This window comes from Bubalus bubalis, chromosome 19, assembly GCF_019923935.1.
Source record: "Bubalus bubalis isolate 160015118507 breed Murrah chromosome 19, NDDB_SH_1, whole genome shotgun sequence".
Taxonomy (NCBI): Eukaryota; Metazoa; Chordata; class Mammalia; order Artiodactyla; family Bovidae; genus Bubalus; species Bubalus bubalis.
The window spans coordinates 41,303,150-41,325,634 of NC_059175.1; the positions used below are offsets into that span (position 1 = coordinate 41,303,150).

Consider the following 22,485-nt stretch of genomic DNA (forward strand, 5'->3'; position numbering starts at 1 on the left):
TGAGAGGTTATCTGGTAATTGTATTGTTCCCTTAAATGGGATAAGTTGTTTTTTTCTTGTTGCTTTTCCAGTATATAATATATACTCTTTGTTTAATGTTAGCAGTTTGACTGTGATGCATCTGGGTATGATGCTCTGGATCTTCGATGAATATTTTTCACCATATTTGGGGAAGTTTTCAGTTACTATTTTTTCTGCTTTCTCCTCTTTTTGAGGCTCTTGTCGCTACTGGGAGGCTTGCTTGAACACTACTCTCTGAAGTGAAAGTGAAGTGGGAGTCACTCAGTCATGTCTGACTCTTTGCGACCCCATGGACTCTACAGTCCATGGAATTCTCCAGGCCAGAATACTGGAGTGGGTAGCCTTTCCCTTCTTAAAGAGATCCTCCCAACCCAGGGATTGAACCCAGGTCGCCTGCATTACAGGCAGATTCTTTACCAGCTGAGCCACAAGGGAAGCCCACTGAGGTTTTTCCTGTTTTCTTCATTACTTTTCATCTTGTTCTTCAAATTCAAGTTCATTGACTCTTTCTCATCTCTCATCTACTGTTGAGCTCCTCTAGTAAACTTTTCACTATAGTCGTAGTGTGTGTGTGTGTGACATATACACACTGCTACATTTACTTATTTTTGGCTATGCTGGGTCTTGATTGCTGCATGCAGACTTTCTCTAGTTGCAGAGAGTGAGGGCTGCTCTCTAGTTGTGGTGCATAGATTTCTCACTGGTGGCTTCCCTTGCTGTGGAGCATGGTCTGTAGGCACACAGGCTTCTTTAATTGCAGCACTTGGGCTTAGTTGCGAGTTGCTGGCCCTAAGGCATGTGGGCTTCAGTAGTTGTGGCACAGAAACTCATTAGCTGTGGCTCACAGGCTGTGGAACCTTCCTGGACCAAGGATCAAACCTGTGTCCCCTGCATTGGCAGGTGGATTCTTATCTGCCATGCCACCAGAGAAGTCCCAGTCATACTTTTTTTCTTTGGACAGGAAAAAAAAGACCTTTATTCCCCTATTTTCAAACAGATGGTTGCTAGTATAACATTTATGAGTTTTGGCAGATATATCATAGTTTCCCAATTACCTTCAGATAGTAACACAACTTGTATTATGCATTAACCAGGAAAACAAGACGTTTTAACCTTTTTCCCAAGTGCATCAATTAATTCATCCATACTTCTTTCTTTCGAGCAATTTCTACACAGGTTGATTAGTTTTTCTTCCTCTCTTCGCCTCTCCAGTTATTTTTGGATCTACCGTCCATATAGGAATTAATAATAGAGAAGGACAACAGTGATCTCTTTTATTCTTGGACTTCGGTTAGATCATTTCCTTAGGAGATACTTCATTTTAGAACTAGCTGAACATGTTTTACTTCAAGAATACAAAAGAAACCTAAAATAAACTTTTTTCAATGAAGTATATAAAATAGGCATTAGCTCTTTTTTTTTTTTTTTTTAAAGAATTCCTGGAAATAAAAGGTTGAAAAAGAAAACAGTGGAAAAAATAAGAGTAATTATATGGTTCATTCAGTGATATTTTTTAACTAAAGAATTTTATTCTCTTAACTGAGGTTCAATATTTGATGAACCGTTATTTTTATTAATGAGTCATTGTTATTTTTCCCACTAATTCTTTTTTTTTTTTTTTAATTTTATTTTATTTTTAAACTTAACATAACTGTATTAGATTTGCCAAATATCAAAATGAATCCGCCACAGGTACACATGTGTTCCCCATCCTGAACCCTCCTCCCTCCTCCCTCCCCATTCCATCCCTCTGGGTCGTCCCAGTGCACCAGCCCCAAGCATCCAGTATCGTGCATCGAACCTGGACTGGCATCTCATTTCATACATGATATTTTACATGTTTCAATGCCATTCTCTCAAATCTTCCCACCCTCTCCCTCTCCCACAGAGTCCATAAGACTGTTCTATACATCAGTGTCTCTTTTGCTGTCTCGTACACAGGGTTATTGTTACCATCTTTCTAAATTCCATATATATGCGTTAGTATACTGTATTGGTGTTTTTCTTTCTGGCTTACTTCACTCTGTATAATAGGCTCCAGTTTCATCCACCTCATTAGAACTGATTCAAATGTATTCTTTTTAATGGCTGAATAATACTCCATTGTGTATATGTACCACAGCTTTCTTATCCATTCATCTGCTGATGGACATCTAGGTTGCTTCCATGTCCTGGCTATTATAAACAGTACTGCGATGAACAGTGGGGTACGAGTACCCCACTAATTCTTTAAATGTGGTTTTCTTTAGTTCTTTAATCATTATTTGATAGAGTGTCCCTTAGTTTGGGTTTGATGTATAAGTAAATTATTAATGTGTCTCTTAGTGTGTATGTATTTTCTGTCTTTTAAGGTTAATGATGTTGGGATTTCATTTGTTTCTAGTTAGATGAGATTAATTGGAATGTGGCACTTGATAATCACAAGCCCTAATTTGCTGTCTGACAGGTTCGTTTTGTTGATGGGACTGCTGTTTGTTTTCAGTAAGCCACTACCCTTGTCACAATCACACTTACTGGTGTTCTGATAACAACTAAAGGTTCAGTTCAGTCGTTCAGTCGTGTCTGACTCTTTGCAACCCCATGAATCACAGCACGCCAGGCCTCCCTGAACATCACCATCTCCCGGAGTTCACTCAAACTCAAATCCATTGAGTTGCTGATGCCATCCAGCCATCTCATCCTCTGTCGTCCCCTTCTCCTCCTGCCCCCAATCCCTCCCAGCATCAGAGTCTTTTCCAGTAAGTCAACTCTTTGCATGAGGTGGCCAAAGTACTGGAGTTTATGTATGCAAATTTGAATTCCTTGGCCACGCATAATATTTTTTTAGCCTGTGATGAATCTTTTAGTTATAGTTTCTATACACAAACTTTTTCAGATACCACTGATTTAATATTTCATTAAATTCCTTTTGGCATTACTAAAAGTTAGCTGCTTGCAAGAACAAATTTCTGCAAGTAACCTAAGGAAAGGAGATACAGGTCAATCTTTTGGAAATAAGGTTTAGAGGTACAACCCAAAGATACAGGCACAATGCTGTTGTTAGGATGCTTTTCTCTGTGTCTCTATGTGTATGTCTGGGTCTGCCTTACACTGTATGTTCTCTCATGCCTGCATGTCTCTCTTCTGTTCCTTTCTGTTTATCATCATTCTCTGGTTGCATTTGTGAAGAACGGCCAGTGACTTCTGAATCCACATAACCAGTTACATCTCTATTGTCCATGCCCACCTAAATGATGCAGCCTTTGTGTGCCAAGTTCAGATTCCCAGGAGGAGAACTTTAATGTACCCATCCTGGTCCAATTAGATTTGGCAGAATAGTCATCCCTTTCTGTAAAATCTGTAGAGGGCAAGTTTCTAAAAGGTGGATGTGAGCCAAGAGTGGTCTCAGTAGTACAACTTTTGGAGTGAGTTTGGTGCGTGTGTGCTCAGTTGCTTCAGTCATGTCTGACTTTGTGACCCTGTGGACTGTAGCCCACCAGGCTCCTCTGTCCATGAGTTTCTTCAGGCAAGAATACTGGAGTGTGTTGCTGTGCCCTCCAAGGGATCTTTCCGATGCAGGGATTGAACTGTCATCTCTTGTCTCCTGCATTGGCAGGCAGGTTCTTTACTGCTAGCGCCACCTATAGTAAATCCCAAATGTATTTGGAAACCTGTTATTTTCTTTTGCTGAGGAAAGTCTGTGCCATTTCTGAAACAGTGGTGACAATAGAATTAAACATTATATACAGATATGTTGTTTTTAGTCATTTCATAAAAACAGAAACATGCTTGTAAAATATGAAAACTGTTGTCTATACCTTGTCCATATATTAACAACAGTTAGTCTTAAACAATAAAAGGCTTCTGGTTAAATATTCTGGAACTCAAAAGTTGAATGATGAGAATTCAGTGTTAGCATATTTAGGGGCCCCAGTGAACATTTCCCTTTGAAATCCTCCCAAGTGGAGCCACTTGAGAAGAAAAAGGGAATCAGGCAAATAAAGATCCAAGTAAATTTTATCTCATCGCTGAGAAAAAGTTGTGTTGGAGGTTGTTGCTTAGATCTGCAGTAATGTCAGATTACTGCATGTATTCTCTGTCCCCTACGTTTAGATATTGGAACTGCCCACTGAAGGGCAGAGCTTGTCCCTGGTGTCATTGCCTCATTCGTTCCTGTGCCTTCATTCTTTCTGTTCTGCTCCTTGCTTCTGAGTGGCATACTGTATGATAAAGGTCATATATCCCACTTAAAGTTACAAGCTTCTCGTGAGGTCTGCCTAAAGATTGGCCATTTGTCTGAGTCACAGATGCTGAGTGTTACCAAAAATGTAAGATTGATGGGAGCACTCTGTAGTCAATTTAGCTGGCATTCTGTTGGGAAAGGCTCCACCTACCTGGTTATCATTAGTTGTTATTATTAAATTTTGGTAAAAGGCAAGTAGAGGTGCTTTGAATTAGCTTCCAGGGCTTTCTGATTGCCTGCCTCTTATATTCTAGTCTTGATTTTGTTGAAGACTTAGGCTTCCCTGGTGGTTCAGACAGTAAAGAATCTGCCTTCAATGCAGGAGACCAGGGTTCGATCCTTGAGTTGCAAAGATCCCCTGGAGGAGGAAATGGCAACCCACTTCAGTATTCTTGCCTGGAGAATTCCATGGACAGAGGAGCCTGGCAGGCTACAGTCCATGGGGTTGCCAAGAGTTGGACACGACTGAGTGACTAACACACTTGTGAGCTGCATGTGGTATGACTTTCAAATGTGCCTGATTTGATTTTCTAGCATTTCAGCTCCCCAGGACAGCCATGTTAGGGTCTTCATGGGACCATCTGTTCTTGAATGTTTCCCCTTGTTTTGGACCCAGGCCTAATGAAATCCTGTTTCTCTGGATTCTTGTGGGGGTAGTGTATGATCCACTGCTACTTGGCATATCTCTGCCTCTTCCATTCTTATATTTTAGGAATAGCTGATTCTGATCCCAATCTTAAACTTGTAGGGCCCCCATATAGTTTTTTTTGTGTGTTTGTGGTTCTCTAACCTCCTTCAGGACCCAGAAGTTGAGTCTTCTGCAGTGAGTAGAGGACATCCTCAAGATCCTGTGGCTACTGGTATTCCTAATGGAGTGCTGCTGCTTTGTCACTAAGCTGATTGCCTGGCCAGTGGTTCTCCCTTCATGTGACCCTGAACTTTGAATACTAGTACCCTATTTTTGGATTAAGCTAGGGTAGTCAAAGCTGTGGTTTTTTTCAGTAGTCATGTATGGATGTGAGAGTTGGACTATAAGGAAAGCTGAGTGCTGAAAAATTGATGCTTTTGAACTGTGGTGTTGGAGAAGACTCTTGAGAGTCCTTTGGACTGCAAGGAGATCCAACCAGTCCATCCTAAAGGAAATCAGTCCTGAATATTCATTGCAAGAACTGATGCTGAAGCTGAAACTCCAATACTTTGGCCACCTGATGTGAAGAACTGACTCATTTGAAAAGACCCTCATGCTGGGAAAGATTGAAGGCAGGAGGAGAAGGGGACGGCAGTGGATGACATGGTTGGATGGTATCACCGACTCAATGGACATGGGTTTAGGTAGACTCTGGCAGTTGGTGATGGACAGGGAGGCCTGGAGTGCTGCTCTTCATGGGTCGCAAAGAGCTGGACGTGACTGAGCGACTGAACTGAACTGCCCTTTTGACAGATACGGTATAAGATTTTTACTAGGGCAAAAACACATTCATGCCCTGAATATATAACTTTCCTATTTAGAACACGAGTCCTTGTAATTGTTTCAGGAGTGGTGTTTTATCTGAGGACAAATCCCCGGGCCGGTGTGGTGTTACCTGCTCTGATGAAGTCTTTCGCACTGAGAAGTCAGGTAGATTGGTGGTCTGCCTAGATTTGGATGGTCAGTCAGCCAGTCTGACCAAGTTTTAAGGCTCCTAGTAACTGACAAGTTAGACGCCAGTTCTTCATCTGACTGCTGTGCACCTGTGAGGCCTGTGCCCCATGTCTGTCCTCTCTTCCATGGGTTTACGTTAACCAATGGCACCCCACTCCAGTACTCTTGCCTGGAGAATCCCATGGGTGGAGGAGCCTGGAAGGCTGCAGTCCATGGGGTCGCTAGAGTCAGACACGACTGAGCGACTTCACTTTCACTTTTCACTTTCATGCATTGGAGGAGGAAATGGCAACCCACTCCTGTATTCTTGCCTGGAGAATCCCAGGGACGGGGGAGCCTGGTGGGCTGCCGTCTGTGGGGTCGCACAGAGTCGGACACGACTGAAGCGACTTAGCAGCAGCAGCAGTAGCTATAATACTGTATTTCTTTCAAGATACCATCTATTTTTAAATGCATCCCAATACCAGAGATACAACTTCTCCCCCTCAGTTTTATTGAGAAATAATTGACATACATCCCTGTATAAATTTAAGGTGTACAGTATCGTGGTTTAATTTACACATGCAGGCATACCTTATTTTATTGTGCTTTGCTTTACTGTGCTTCACAGATACCATATGTTTTACAAATTAAAGGTGTTTTTAAATTAGCAATAAGGAATTTTAAAACTAAGGTATATACATTTTCTTTTTTTTTGTTTATAAGGAAATGGCAACCCACTCCAGTGTTCTTGCCTGGAGCATTCCAGGGATGGCGGAGCCTGGTGGGCTGCTGTCTGTGGGGTCACACAGAGTCGGACACGACCGAAGCGACTTAGTAGCAGTAGTAGTAGTATAGTGTAGTGTATATATTAACTTTTATGTGCACTGGGAAGCCATAACATTTGTGTGACTCACTTCTTGTGATACTGGCTTTGTTCCTGTGGTCTGGAAACAATTCTGTGATATCTCTGATATTTACCAAACCGAAGTAGGCCTATATGGTGAAATGATTACCACAGTAAGTTTAGTTAGCTTCCATCATCTCATATAGAGAGACTAAACTTATGTCTGGAGATCAGTAAAATGTAGTTGTATGGTTAGCACTAGAGATTAAAAGATGGAAGTGCTCTTTAGCACTTGGCAGGATCTAAGCTGGTGCCCCAGCTTCAGTAGTTTTGCTTGTATGTGTAAAAGTGACATGGATTCATTGCAGAATCTTGCTGGCCTAGGTCATGACCAAATTCACTTGGTTCTTTTCCTTCTAATATACTTAATTCTCAAGGATGGCATTGCCACCATCTTATCCAGTAATATAAAATATTTTTGTTCAGCTATGGGCTTCCCTCATGGCTCAGTGGTAAAGAATCTGCCTACCAATGCAGGAGACACAGGTTCGACCCCTGGGTCAGGAAGATCCCCTGAAGGAGGGAATGGCTACCCACTTTGGTATTCTTGCCTGGAGAATCCCATGAACAGAGACTGGCGGGGCTAGAGTCCGTGGGGTTGCAAAAGAGTTAGACATGACTTAGCGACTAAGTAACAACTCCCCTTTTCTCTCCTGCTTCCTGCAACTTGCTTAATTCCTGATCATACTTTTATGATGTGGATTTTGGCAGGTGTCGTCAGCCTGCTTGGTATGGTTTTGGTGGCTTCACTGATCTTTGGAATATTGTGTATGAGTCCTGGAAGCTTTGGTACAGAACTGTCCATGTCCATTTGTCTGTTTTCCCACGTGAAGTCAATTCTGTTTAAGTATGCGTCTTTAATGTTAATGCCCAAAAGCCATTCACTACATGTAAATCTTTGAAGTCCTGTTAAATACTCCATTTTGCTAACTTCTCTGGGTATACCTTTATTCTCAGGGCAGTTGAAGTTGAGGTGTATTTTGTTGTCTGCTAGCAAATGTAAGATTCTCCCCTCTCCCTTTTTTCTAAGGTGAAATCGATCATTCTTTTAATTTTTATTGTTTATTGTTTTTAGCTGCACTGGATCTTTGCTGGCCTCATACAGGCTTAGTTGCCCTGAGGCAGGGATCTTAGTTCCCGACCAGCCATTGAATACACACCCCCTGCATTGGAAGGCAGACTCTTAACCACTGGACTGCCAGGGAAGTCCCTAAGTTTCTAATAAGTACTGTTCATCAGAAATTTCCAGGCTGCAGAGACAGGGCATGGTCCTGTACTTGATCCATCACTGTCTTATGAGGTATACTCTATTATTTATAGTTTGTAGAGGCTCACCTGGGAACTCCCATCTGTATGTCCAGGCCCGTTGAAGCCAGATAGCTATAACTTTGATTTCATGTGAATCCATTTCTGGGTTTCCTAGAGCTTTAATAGTATTGGATGGATACACAAGCCATGGATTTTACCTAACATCTGTTAAGTTATTGGTCTTATTAACTACTTAGCTAATCTCTAGTGATCTTAATTTAACCAGATCCCTAAAAAAAACTAAGTTTAAAAGAATCCCCTCAAATCTAAACAATATCTGCTTCCCCTGCCTCACATTTAAGTCTGCTTCTTTATTTTTTATATAAATTAAAAAAATATTTATTTATTTATAAAGTACTTGGTTGTTTTGGGTCTTCATCGCTGCATGGGCTTTCTGTAGTTGTGATGAGCTGGGGCTACTCATCTTTGTGGCCTGCGGGCCTCTCATTGTGGTGGCTTTTCTTGTGGCCCACAGCCTCTAGAAATGTGGGCTTTAGTTGCCCATGGCATGTGGAATCTTCCTGGACCAGGGATCAAACCTGTGTCCCTGCATTGGAAGGCAGATTCTTACCCACTATACCACCAGGGAAGTCCGGCTTCTTTATTTTTAAACAAATTAAAAAAAAAAAAAAAACCAACAACAACAACCAAACACACACACACTTATATGGCTGCATTGGGTCTTAGTTTTGGCATGTGTGATTTACCTCCCTGACCAAGGATTGAATCTGGGCTCCTGCATTGGGAGTGTGGTGTGTTATCCACTGGACCACCAGGAAAGTCCTGTAAACCTGCTTCTTAATGTTGATCTCCTTGTGGCTCCCTTAGTCTAAACTCTAATTTTCTCAAAGCCTTCATTCTCAGAAGGGTAGCTTCGCCATTTAAGTTCCTGTGTCAAAAGTGAAGTCGCGTGGACCGTGATAGTCAGGCATCGTCTTAAGTACAAGCTGCCCACGGTGGCCTGGCAGAGCACCAAGACTGACCCCAACAGAGCCCTATAACCCTGAGTCTAGACCCTCTTTTCTTCAAAGAATCTTCTGACCTGTTTTCCCTCCCACCAAAATTGTATGTTACCTTATTCTGAGTTTTAAACAGGACTAGAGACAGCTGCTGATTTCTCTTCAGAGTTGAGTACTCACTGAAGCCTGCCAGGCTCCTCTGTCCATGGAATTCTCCAGGCAAGAATACTGGAGTGGGTAACCATTTCCTCCTTCAGGGAATCTTCCCAACACAGATCAAACCCACGTCTCTTGGGTCTCCTGCATTGGCAGGCAGATTCTTTACCACTGACGCCACCTGGGAAGTAGAGTACTTTAGTAGTTGGCAACTCTTCATGGCTTTGTAATTTGGACAGACCCAGTTGTTAGCTCTCAAAGAGTGCCTGTTTTCACTTGAGTATTCCCAAATCCCTAGATACCTATCAGTCTCATTTTGTCCAGCTTTTTTATCCACCTTGGTTATTGCCCTTAAATTTCTCCTGGGGTTGTGTGTTGGGAGGTGCCGGAATCTGATTGCTTTACAGTATGTTATTCAGAGTACTAGGCATGACCCCATGCCTAAGTTTTCTGATATATTCATCTAAATTTAACCTTGTGTTTTTATCCTAAACAGCATTGAATGATGTTCTAATTCTGCATGAGGCCACATTGGACTAGATTATTTTTCCTGAGCTGCTGCTTTTGCCCATGTTGTAAACCACTATGATCTGAGGTTAACTGAATGGGTGAGCCCTGAAGTCTGAAAGGGCCTAATTAGCACATAACTTAGTGACTTCCAAAGTTACTTGTAAGAAAGTGGTGAAAAGACAGTAAGTTCTTGAAAATCCTAGTTTAATAATGTATAGTACTTGTATTTTTTCAGTATTTTGATTTTAATTAGAGAAAGATATGAAAGGTAAAAGGCACGAGAAATAGCTTTGGCTAAAAAATACTTATTTTCTTGACTCCAAAGTAAATTAACTCTTTTGTTTTCTCTTTTTTAAATAGGGTTACACATCGTTTTGGAATGACTGTATATCATCTGGATTACGTGGCTGTATGTTGATTGAATTAGCATTGAGAGGAAGGTTACAGCTAGAGGCTTGTGGAATGAGACGTAAAAGTCTATTAACAAGAAAGGTAAGAGGGGGCCTATGTAACATAGCCTTTTTGAAGAGTTTGTGCTGCCTAAAGATGAAGAATGTTTCTACTAATAGTTTTCTATTTTATTGAAGTATAGTTGATTTACACTGTGCTAATTCCTGCTATATTGTATTCAGTTATATGTATACATATATTCTTTTTTTTTTTTTTTTTAATTTCAAGTTAAGTTTTATTGAGGACCTTACTGAAGACTGTAGCCCAGGAGACAGCCTCTTGGATAGGTCTGAGGTCCTGTACATTGTTTTTTATATTCTTTTCCATTGTGGCTTATCGAAGGATATTGAATAAGTTTCCTGTATTATACAGTAGAACCATGTTGTTTTACTAATAGCTTTCAGAAGTTAAATAAGTTGATTTTAAAGTTAAGTCTTTATTGAATCATGATTCCATATCTTTTTTTTCCTTTTTTTTTTTCATCTTTGATTTTTTTGGTTCTTTGTACATAATGAGTAATGTAATTCATTTTTAGGATCATTGGCCGTTGCATCCTGCATATTCAAAAAGACTCCCAAACTTTATTTGCTATTTCTGAAAACCATGATTTGGAAGACTTGACATAACTACTCAAAAGTGATACTGTGCAAATTAACCACCCATAGGCAATTGATCTTTCTGCCAGAATACAAATACTTTTCAGATCTCCTCCTCTCCATTGTTATGGTCTGTGTTAATATAGGTGTTATTGACTAGTTTCTAGAATTTTTAACTTTCATTTTAGTCTAAAATATTCAAGGCCATTTCTCTTCGTCTGTCATTGTTTCTTGGGGGATGTAGGGTGTTTCAAAACTATTTTTTTCATAATGCATTGTGTTATGATGAAATCCAAAATGCTTTAGGGTGAAAACTGAACATTTTTTGATTGATATACCAGATAGAATAATAATCCTATGGGAAAGAATATATTTTTGAAAATTATATACACAGTAGACGTGGTATAGCAGGAAATATTCCTCATGGAATATTAAAATTAAATTTAGTCATTTAAAGTAGAGTCAAATGAACTGGCATGAGATTAATTTTGAAAATTATTGTTTTAGATATTTGTCATAAAGCAGAATATAATTTTTATTTCCATTTTACTGTGCAACCATAGATTTATGGGGGACAAAAACCTTAGGAATTTTTAATTATCAGTGAAATATATACATTAATTACTAATAGTAATAAAAATTACAAGTAATGTTACATTAATATTATGGATCCCTGACCTAAGAAAAAATATCCAACTATACCCAGTTTATTATAATCCTGACACCTGTCTCAGAATGATGGGCAATGCAGTGTTGAGGCCAGATGGCAATCGATTTCGGGAGTTAATGGGAAGTAAGAAGTGGTGGCATGACCACAGCATATAGACATACAACTTTTTATCCCAGGGCTTTTTATTTTTTCTTATTCTGACACCCAGCTACAAGCATGGCCCAGAATAGCACTCTCCAGTCGAACTCTCTGTGATAATGAAAGGGTTCTATATCTGCTCTGTCCAGTATGGTGGCCACCAGCCACATGTCTGTGAAATAGACACTTGAAATGTGAGTCATGCAAATTGAGACATGCTGTAAATAAAAACACACTGGCTGTTTGAAGACTTACTGTGGAAAAATAAGAATGAAATATCTCAATTACATGTCAATATTTTGGCTATGGTGGGTTAAATCAAATATACTAAAATTAATTGTACTTATTTTTCTTTTTAAATGTAAATACTAAACAATTTAAAAATAGATTCGTGGCTTGTATTTCTGGCTCTAATGATATTTCCATTGGGTCATGTTGTCTCCTAAATAGATACTATATTCTCTTTAACCTTTTATAGCTCATTATTGACCAGAGACATATTAATACATTAGTCTTTTGTACCTGAACGTTATTGACTAGAGATGTTTCAGTATTCACTTACACATCAAATCACTTGCCACAGGGGTCAGTTTTTGCCGAAATCCCCCAGTCAATAATGTGCTAAGATTGATCAAAAAGAAAAGGACATGCTGTCAATGACAAGTTTTCAAGAAGACTCCCATTTTAAAAATAATATTGTTAAATTTCATAATATTTTAATAGCTAACAGTATCAATAATATAACAAATTAAGCTTTGATATTACAGAATTTCAGCTAGAGATTTGTTTAGCCAAGAGTGTCATGGAAGGCTTTAAAAAACTCTAAAGCCGTGTAGTGTTTTCTTCTGTCATCCCCTACTTCTGGATTTTTCTACTCTTTTGCACCACACAGCATGTGGGGTCTTAGTTTCCTGACCAGGGGCGGAACCCACGTCCCCTGCTTTGGAAGCACAGAGTCTTAACTGCTGGACCACTAGGGAAGTCCCTTGGTTTGTTCTGTTCTTCAAGTGGATTCTATATCTATCTTAACTTAATGTTTTGTAGTATTTAAAATCTTTATGTAATCGAACCTGTTGGTATTTCCAGGGTTTCTGCTGGTTGTCACAGTTTTGAGAAAACTTTCTCATTCTCTCAATTATATTTCATATTTAAATCTATCTTTTATTGCAGTATAAGCTCTGAGGAGCCAAGTCTTACTTTTTACCTCTAATTTTTTAGCCAGTTGTTTTAGTAATGTCTATGTGAAATGTCACCTTTATTATATACCAAATTCTGATATGTAATTGAGTCTGTTTCTGTAACTAATAAATGTTTGAAAAATGAATTTCTGTATCACATAGCCCAAGGTTTAGCAGTGAAGGGAATTGCAATGAGTATAAACTCTTCTACCATTTTGCTTTACTCATTAAGGCACATTTTCATTTATGTTATATTTTCATTTATGATTGTGGCTAATCTGGTTAGGTTAAATACTGGATTTTCTTAATATGGAATTAATTTAAAATCTGAACTTTGATAACTGTGTGAACACTTGGAGCTTTAAGCATGGTGAAATGTTTACATAATTTTTTTTTTTTTATCTAAAGAGATCAAATAGATCATGTGATTCTTATTGATTACATTGTAGGTGATTTGTAAGTCAGATGCTCCAACAGGGGATGTTCTTCTTGATGAAGCTCTGAAGCACGTTAAGGAGACGCAGCCTCCAGAAACGGTCCAAAACTGGATTGAATTACTTAGCGGTAAGCTTCTGTGTATAAGCTGAAAACTGAATTCTTGGAAAGGTTTTTGTAAAAATTTAAAATCCTTTTGAAAGGAACTTGGGCAAATAGTCACAGATTTGTTTAGTGGTAGACAAACTTGAGAGCGAATTAGTCACTAAATGGGGAAAACAGTGGTTTTTAAAATTTCATCACCTTTAATGAGACAGCAGGTGGACTGAGATTATGTATACTTCCTTAGAGCTCCTGTCATTCTTTGTCAAAATTATTTCATGCTACCTTATTCTGGATGGGCTAGGTTAAGCTGTGTAAACAAACAACCCTAAAACCTCAGTGGCTTAAGACAGAAGCTCATTTCTCACTCATGCTGTACAAATCAGTCACAGACCACTTCATTCTCACTTTGGCAGCCAGGCAGATGAGCTGCCACCATCTGGAGCATTGTCAGTCACTAGTGTAAAGAGAAGAAAAGTGTAAAGATCACCTGGGCTCTTAAATTTCTGCTCAGAACTGTTGTGTGGTTCAGGCTGCATTGGTCAGAGCAAGTCACATGGCCTCCCCTAACTTGAAGGAGACCGGAAGTACAGGCATATGAAGGACAGCTACCTGTTGATAGCACTGATGACTACATTTATTTTAAAGTTGCTTGTATATTTGTCTAACCTACTAGATAGTGAACTCCTTGAGTATAGGACCTGAGTTACCTTGCTCTTCCTCTCTACTATTATATAAAACATAGTTTCTATGTATATTTATGCTCATTTCATGTCCAAATGTATTACTATTTAGAGTACCTTTCAAAAACATTTGGAGGTTATCAGAGATTAGTAATTAACATGATGTCATTTTTCTCACTTATCAATGGAATTTCTAAAGTTATAGTTGCATTATGAAGATGTTCTTGTATCAGTAAAAGATTGAGTTTTGCATGTTTTTTGAAACATAAATATACATATTCCAAACCTAGCTAATAGAGCAATAAATGAGTACTTTACACTTCTGGCAGAGTTCATTCTTTCTTCTTTTTGGTAAAGAACATAAATTTTCACAAGATTGTCTTGGTAATTTTGAGAGGTTGTTTTGGCCCACACTCTGGTAGATCTGTTGATAAATTTTCTTTTTACCTCATTGAGTAAGATAAACTTTAATGTGACCCTTTTTCCTTCTTTGTGCTTGTGATGGTGGTGGTGTGTTCAATTCCAATTTTTTTATTGTAGGAAATCTTAAAATTACTTTACCCATTTGATGAAAGTTTGTTTAGTTAAAACTAGCTGCTTACCCAGCATGTACCAGCACTGTGTCACAGCGCTCAGAACACTGTCAGCCCTTTCTGCGTGAGCCTTCCATCTGTTTGGCAAACCGTAGCCATTGACAAGGCTCAGTGAGGGTATGAATATTAACTTTACATGTTAAAAATTAGCAAATGTGATTTTCCAGATGAAAATAGAAGTGTTGATAACTTCTAACTGTACCCTGACAGACTATTTCTGCATTCTCTGGAGTCTTTGTGTCCTGCTTGTGTTGTATACTGCCATTGCTGCCATTGTGTACGACGTATGGTATGCAAATTAGAATTTGTAATTAGATTCTCAACTGACCAAAAAGAGCATTTCTTAAAGTTGTCATTAGCTTTTTTGGGAAGTAAGAGTGCTAAAGTTCTTTTTGTGGTATTTAGTGGGTCTTGCCTTAAGTCAGTATTTTTGATAGCCACTTTGGTGCAACTTAACACTGTGAAGGTGTTTCTGGATGCTCCCTCCATCAATGATCTCTTTATCTTACATTGTATGTGCTAACGTCACACGGGGATGTGGTTGAATAATATATCTTAGACCACCAGATTTCCTTTGATAGTTTATATGCTTGTCATGTGCACATGCCATGCAGGGAGTATGACTTGCAAAGAGTTGAATCTTACCGTTTAAGGTGACTATATACTTCTTAGACTTTACATGTTAATGTAATGTTTTTTGCATGTAGCTTATCCAGTACTCAATTTATATGATAATTGAACATGGTTTTCAACTTGAGCTGGTATGCACTGTTCTTATCTGATTAAGGAGTGAAAGGAGGGCAGAAGTCTATAACTGTTTCTCAGAAGTAGTAAATATAATTAAGACTTTATGAAACAGGGCCCATTTAAGTTAGGAACTTGTGTAAACCAGAAAGCTAATACTTAGAAAGTACCTTTAAAAAATTTTTTTAAACAGCATCCTGTGAAGTTCAGTATGGCTGTTAATGCCAAAATACTATTACCTGTAGTACTTTGGTTGCATGTTCCTGATGTACAATAAGAATGATTAGTAATTTTAGCATAAAAGAAAGGAATCTGGAGTGGGAGAAAGAGCACATTTCTTTTAAATTAAGAAAATACCTTCTTCCCAGCTAAAGTACTGATAGTGCTTGCTGATTTTTTTAAATAAAAAATTATATCCTACCTAACAACATTTTAACCATTTTTAAGTGTTCAGTTCTGTGGGTTAGCTTGTTAATGTAAAACTTTTTAGTTGCTTCAAGATAATAAGTGGTATCAAATACCAGTTATTGCAGCAGTACTGATGTAAGTACTATAAAACATAAAATGAAATGCTACCATACTAAGTCTTAAAATCCATTTGGGCAAGAATTGTATATTTCTAATAACAGATTAGAGTTTAATGGTATGATTTTCTGTAAGTGCATTCAGTTCAGTTCAGTCACTCAGTCTTGTGACCCCATGAACTGCAGCACGCCAGGCCTCCCTGTCCATCACCAACTCCCGGAGTTTACTCAAACTCATGTCCATTGAGTCAGTGATGCCATCCAACCGTCTCATCCTCTGTCGTCCCATTCTCCTCCTGCCCTCAATCTTTCCCAGCATAAGGGTCTTCTCAGATGAGTCAGCTCTTTGCATCAGGTGGCCGAAGTATTAGAGTTTCAGCTTCAACATTAGTCCTTCCAGTGAACACCCAGGACTGATCTCCTTTAGGATGGACTGGTTGGATCTCCTTGCAGTCCAAGAGACTCTCAAGAGTCTTCTCCAACACTACAGTTCAGAAGCATCAATTCTTCTGCGCTCAGCTTTCTTTATAGTCCAACTCTCACATCCATACATGACTACTGGAAAAACCATAGCCTTGACTAGATGGACCTTTGTTGGCAAAGTAATGTCTCTGCTTTTGAATATGCTATCTAGGTTGGTCATAACTTTCCTTACAAGGAGTAAGTGTCTTTTAATTTCATGGTTGCAGTCACTATCTGCAGTGATTTTGGAGCCCCCCAAAATAAAGTCTGACACTGTTTCCAGTGTTTCCCCATCTCTTTGTCATGAAGTGATGGGACTGGTTGCCATGATCTTAGTTTTTTGAATGTTGAGCTTTAAGCCAACTTTTTCGCTCTCCTCTTTCACTTTCATCAAGAGACTCTTTAGTTCTACTTCACTTTCTGCCATAAGTGCATTACCCCAGAGAAAACAAATCCTTGGGAGCTTTAGTAATTGGAGGAAGTGGAACTTGGTTTGGGCCTTTGAAGGGCAAAAATGAGACAGAAGAAAGTGTTCCTGTTCAGAGGGACAAGAAGAGGGCATGGTAAAAATTGGTGGGCCTGTCCTTACACAGCTAACTCTGTTCTTGTTTCTGGGTTTTCAAAACCATGTATTGTACTGTATTGTTGAGGGATACATATGCATAGGAAGTGAGATTGTATGTAAAGAACAAAGAATGATTAACCTATGTTGGTCTTATGGTTTACCTCTGAGGCGGAGAAGATACAAGAAAAGCATGTAAAGTCCTGATGTATAATAGGAATGACTTGTAATTTCAGCATAAAGAAGTCTGGAGTAAAGCTTTCTTCTTTACCTGGGGTGGGAGGTTGACTATCCAGGAGTTCATCTTACTATTATTTGTGGTGTACATACTGTTGTTGTTCATTCATTCAGTTGTGTCTGACTCTTTGAAGCCCCATGAACTGTAGCACACCAGGCCTTCCTGTCCTTCACTATCTCCTGGAGATTGCTCAAACTCATGAGCATTGATTCAGTGATGCCATCCAACTGTCTCATCCTCTGTCGCCTCCTTCTCCTCCTGCCCTCAGTCTTTCCCAGCATTGGGGTCTTTTCAAATGAAATAGCTTTTTGCATCAGGTGGCCAAAGTATTGGAGCTTCAGCATCAGTCCTTCCAATGAATATTCAGGACTGATTTCCTTTAGAATTGACTGGTTTGATCTCCTGGCAGTCCAAGGGACTCTTCAAGAGTCTTCCCCAGCACCACAGTTCAAAAGCATCAATTCTTCGGTGCTCAGCAGTGTATATATGCCTGTTAAAACTACCAATTTTCAGATATTAGTTATATATCTTGTTAATTAAAAAATTTATATATTGGAGGCAAAGACTAAAAAGTTTATTTAAAGACTACCATTTTGAGAATAGCCTTTTTGCTTTCTGAAGTCTTAAACATGTAGTTGATCAGTTTGGTCACAAGATGTCACTGGAGTGCCAAATTTATGAACACAGCTGCTTTTTTTGATAATATGATGTGAAGATGGAAGTTTTTTATAGTGAAATTATTTAGGTGCCTGCCAGTGTGTTCTTTTCACTGAAGTAATTGTTGGGCAGTGGGATATAAGAAACGTTTTAAAGAACTGTGTAAACTTCTCAGTTTCCTTCTTTAAAAAAATGAACTATAAATGTATACATTTAAAATATGCTTATATAACTTATAAGTCTTTTCACATAGTAAATGATATAGGATGAATGACAATACAGGTCATAGTAACATCTTGTAATCTAGAATTTTGAATAGTATTCGTTCATTGGGGGTTTGTTGCAGTGTATTTAAGAGACATTCAACATCTGCTTAAAATGAAGGGGCTAAATCTTTAGTAGATAGTGTAGGTTAAACCTCTGAGCTTCCCTGGTGGCTCAGACTGTAAAGAATCCACTTGGAGTGCAGGAGACCTGGGTTCAATCCCAGAGTTGGGAAGATCCCCTAGAAGGAGGGCATGGCAACCCACTCCAGTATTCTTGCTTGGAGAATCCCCACGGACAGAGGAGCCCGGTGGGCTAAGCCTGTGGGGTCACAGACTTGGACACGACTGAGTGAGCACACACAGCACATGTGGGTTAACACACCTCTGCTGTATCTTCTCTTCACTTACCCAGCTCACCTCCTCTCATGCCAGTTATACTGTTGTCTTAAATATGCTAATCTCAGGGGTAACGTTATTCTTTATATTTAGCTTAATTTAGTTATTTGAAAATAAAAGGCACAAGTGTAAATCAACTAAAACAAAAATTAAAAAATAAAATTGAACAAAAGGCCCAGTAGACTAAAAGATAGAAATGTCAGGATGCCAAGACACTTTGACCACTCAGTTATTTTATTTTGCCTTTTTTGAAGTAGTCAAAGTAGTGTTAAACAATATTTACATGTTACCTATACTTGTTCAGTTTTCTGCTTAGGGAATTTCATTTTAAAAATATTTCTGAGGAGATCTGAAAAACATTTTTGTTGGAGTGAACACACAAGATTTGCCCTTTTCTAGGGAATTGCTTCAAAAGATGATGTCTGAGTCCTTTTTTTTTACTTCCTCTGAGGCAGAAATGATTGCCGGTGAGAAGGTCCAGTCACAAATGGAACACATTATTTTAGGCTCTTCTCTTTTTTAGTAGCAACACTAAACTAAGCTAACATATTTTAGATTTGAGAAATATGTCACACGAACTTGTAAGCATACTTGTTCTCTTGATTGCAGTGTAAGCTTTAATTGTGGGTAAGATGTGGATAAACTTTCTTAGCATGACTTCTTGTACTATGTTATAAACAGCTAATACCCATTTATTTCCAATGAGAGGGGGAAAAGTCACTGTATACCAGCACTGGAGGGATTCTTTTTTTTAGGTCTGCAAAGAAAAAATCTGTGAGTTTCTCAGAATAATCTTAAAAATCTCCCTCATCCCCCATTATTTGAGAATAGATGGTTTTCTGAGACCTCGAATACCCTCCTGATTGACTAGTGAGTTGCCAGGGAATAGTACTTCTTTGATAACTGACAGATTATTATTATAAGTATAGTTAATTAACTCTAGATTTGAACTATAATTTTTTATGGGCTTTTGTAAATTTGGCTGTTTATTATTTTATGTTTATTAAGTTTCCCAAAGTCATGTAAGAATGTCAGAAAACACAGCCTAGCCAATTCTTGCCTAGTGTCTTAGGCTGCCTACCACCTGCCAGTGACATTAGAAAAAAAAACGAAACCCAAACTGGTGAAAGGTAGAGCAGGCAAGCATTTATTGGGGAGATAGTGGGTTGGTACAACAGTGAAAAAAAAATGAACGCCATGACTAACCTTGAAAAGGTGTGTGCCCTTTAAAATCAAACTCAGGTAATTTCTTATTCCTCTGGGCTTTTGGTTCATACTGTTTTTATGGCCTTATTTACATCTATTCTAGCCAGTACTGTTAGTTATATTATGAGTCTTTTTCCCTTCACTTGATTTAAAATTTGTATAGTTTGAAGTATGTCTTACTAATACTGCATTCTCAGTACCTCATATGATTTTATCCTATTAATAATGGGATATTATTATTATTATTATTAAGATATTATTAATAGGATAAATTCTTGCTGCCAAAGTGCTGATTGTTGCACGCGGGTAGATAATAGCTAATGTTTATTGAGAACGTGCCTTGTACCAGTCTCTGTTCTAAGAACTTAATATATCTTTAACTTAATCTTCATAATAACCCTTATGAGCTGGAAAGAGTTGTTTTCGTTGCTTTACATAGTGGATACAGAGGAATAGAGAAGTTTTGCCCAGGGTTGCACAGTGAGGAAATGACCAAGTTGGGATTTAGATCCAAGTAGTCTGGCTCCAGAACTTGCTCTTACAACCTTTTTACTGTGCTATAGTGCTTCCTCAAGTTGCTGTTTGTGGTTTTTCTTTTTTGTTTTTGTTAATGATTTTTTAACATTAAATGTAGGTGTGGGCTAATTTGATACCAAAAATTGAAAACAAGTAGAATTTCATTTATTACTGAGTTATATTTTTCTTTTGTACTGTTGAGTTTTAAAATCTAATAAGGCCCCAGATATATTTCAGCTCTTTTCATTTTTGAAGTTATCAAGAAAATTGAATGCAGTGATTTTTTTTTTTTTTTTTTTTGGTGGAAGCTGATTTGCCATGGTTTTTTATTTGAAAAGTTTGTTTTCTCTCTCTCTCTCTTTTTCTTTGTGCTGAGTTTTGCCATCCTAGTTTCCCAATCAGAGATTGAATCTGCATCCCTTGTGGTGGAAGTGTGGAGTCTTAACCACTGGTCCACCAGGGAACTAACTCCCTGGTTGACGGTTTCTGTTGATCCCCCCCACCCCCGCCACCCACCCCTTAGTTTTGGGTCACAAAACTGCTTCTTTACAAGACTAGTAATTTTTATTAGATGGCTAGGCACTGTGACTGCCATGTTGTTGTGTGCTGAATTTTGTTTGTCTTTAAAGACTGTTGAAATTTGTTTTGCTAGGCAGTTAACTTGTGGATCAGTTTGTTGTAAGCTTTGTTAGGCTGGGTCTGCAATAGCCTTTACTGAAGGCCTGGTTTAGCCGTAATACGAAGATGTGATCCTTTTGGAATTCTTTCTAAATGTCCTGGTGTTCAGTGAGACCTTTCCACTTAAGCCAGTTGGCACTCAGATTTTTCCTAACCCTCTGTGAACTCTTGGTATTGTTCACCCTACAGCTTTATGATAGTGCCCCTGGCCTCCCCGCCCCCCCCCCCCCCCCACATTATTTTTACCTTTGTGGACTTTGTCATCTTAACCCATGTGCCTTCGTTTTTCATCACACCTAAGTGAAAACACCATGTGGATTTCTAGAGCTCTTACTTTGCATAGTCCTCTCTTTCCTAGGACTGCCTTGCATATCGCAGTTGCCTTAGCTTCCTCCAACTCGGATCTCTGCCTTTTGAACAGTGTTAGTCCTTTGCTCTGCTTGAGATCTTCTGCTCTGCTGCCTAAGATGTGCCTTTAGGTGGTAGGCTTGGGCAGTAGTAGGCTCAGTTAGGTTTCTCTCAAACGGTAAAAAGGTAAGTCCAAGATTGATTACTTAGGCTTCCCTGGTGGCTCAGAGGCGGGAGACCTGGGTTCGATCCCTGGGTCGGGAAGATCCCTTGGAGAAGGAAATGGCAACCCATTCCAGTATTCTTGCCTGGGAAATCCCATGGATGCAGGAGCCTGGTGGCCTATAGTCCACGGGGTCGCAGAGTCGGACACGACTGAGTGACTTCACTTTTAAGACTGATTACTTAGTCATAGCTCCATATTCTTTAGTGTTAAGTCATGGCAAAATGACTTTGAACACTAGTATGGAGCTTTCTGTGACGATGGAAATGTTCTCTTTCTGTGCTGTCCATTCAGTAGCCTCTTGCCCCACTTGGCTAATGAGTACTTGAAACTGGCTAATAGCACTTGAAAGTGGCTAGGGCAGCTGAGGAACAGAGTTGTTTTCCCTTCTTATATATTTGGCTGTATGGCTTGCAGGATATTAACTCTCCAATCAGGGATCAAACCTAGGCCCCCTGCAGTGGAAGCATGGAGTCCTTTGGACCACAAGGGAATTCTGAATTTTTAAATTAGTTTAAATATAATAGCTGTGTATACTGGGGTGGCCAAAAGATTTGTTCTTTTTTTCTATAAGCTGGCTCTAGTAGCTCTTAGTTGCCTTTAACTTCATTTGAAACAGTTTTGTTAGATTGTATTATGACAGCTGTCATATCAGTGAACACTTAAAAAAAAAACTTATCAAAATTGAATTTTTGTCTAGCCATTTTAATAGTGAAGATGAAGGAAAAAAGCAATATTTTTGGCATGTTATTATTTTATTATTTCAAGAACGGGTAAAAACTGAAATGCAAAAAAAGAAGGTTTGTGCAGTGTTTGGAGAAGATGCTGAGACTGAATGTGTCAGAAGTGGTTTGCAGAGTTTCATCCTGGAAATTTCTGCTGGGTGATGCTCCATGGTCAGGTGGCCAGTTGAAGTTGATAGAGATCAAATCAAGACATTAATTGAGAACAGTCAGTGTTATTCCACATGGGACATAGTGGACATACCCAGAATATCCAAATCAAGTGTTAAAAATAATTTGTACCTGCTTGGTTATATTAATTGTTTTGATGTTTGGGTTCCACATAAGTTAAGTGAAAAAAACTTCTTGACCGTTTCCTTGCATGCAATTCTCT

The 22,485-nt window shown here is 38.8% G+C and overlaps 1 protein-coding gene across 1 annotated transcript in view; it reads left to right on the top strand.

Annotated features, from left to right (window-relative positions):
- The window catches only part of GOLPH3 (golgi phosphoprotein 3), a 50,135-nt gene that overhangs the window by 23,860 nt on the left and 3,790 nt on the right, over nucleotides 1–22,485 (top strand). Inside the window, exons 2-3 of the mRNA XM_006055808.4 lie at nucleotides 10,065–10,196; nucleotides 13,186–13,300. Coding sequence (XP_006055870.1) covers nucleotides 10,065–10,196; nucleotides 13,186–13,300 — 247 coding nt within the window. The remainder of the gene's footprint in view (nucleotides 1–10,064; nucleotides 10,197–13,185; nucleotides 13,301–22,485) is intronic.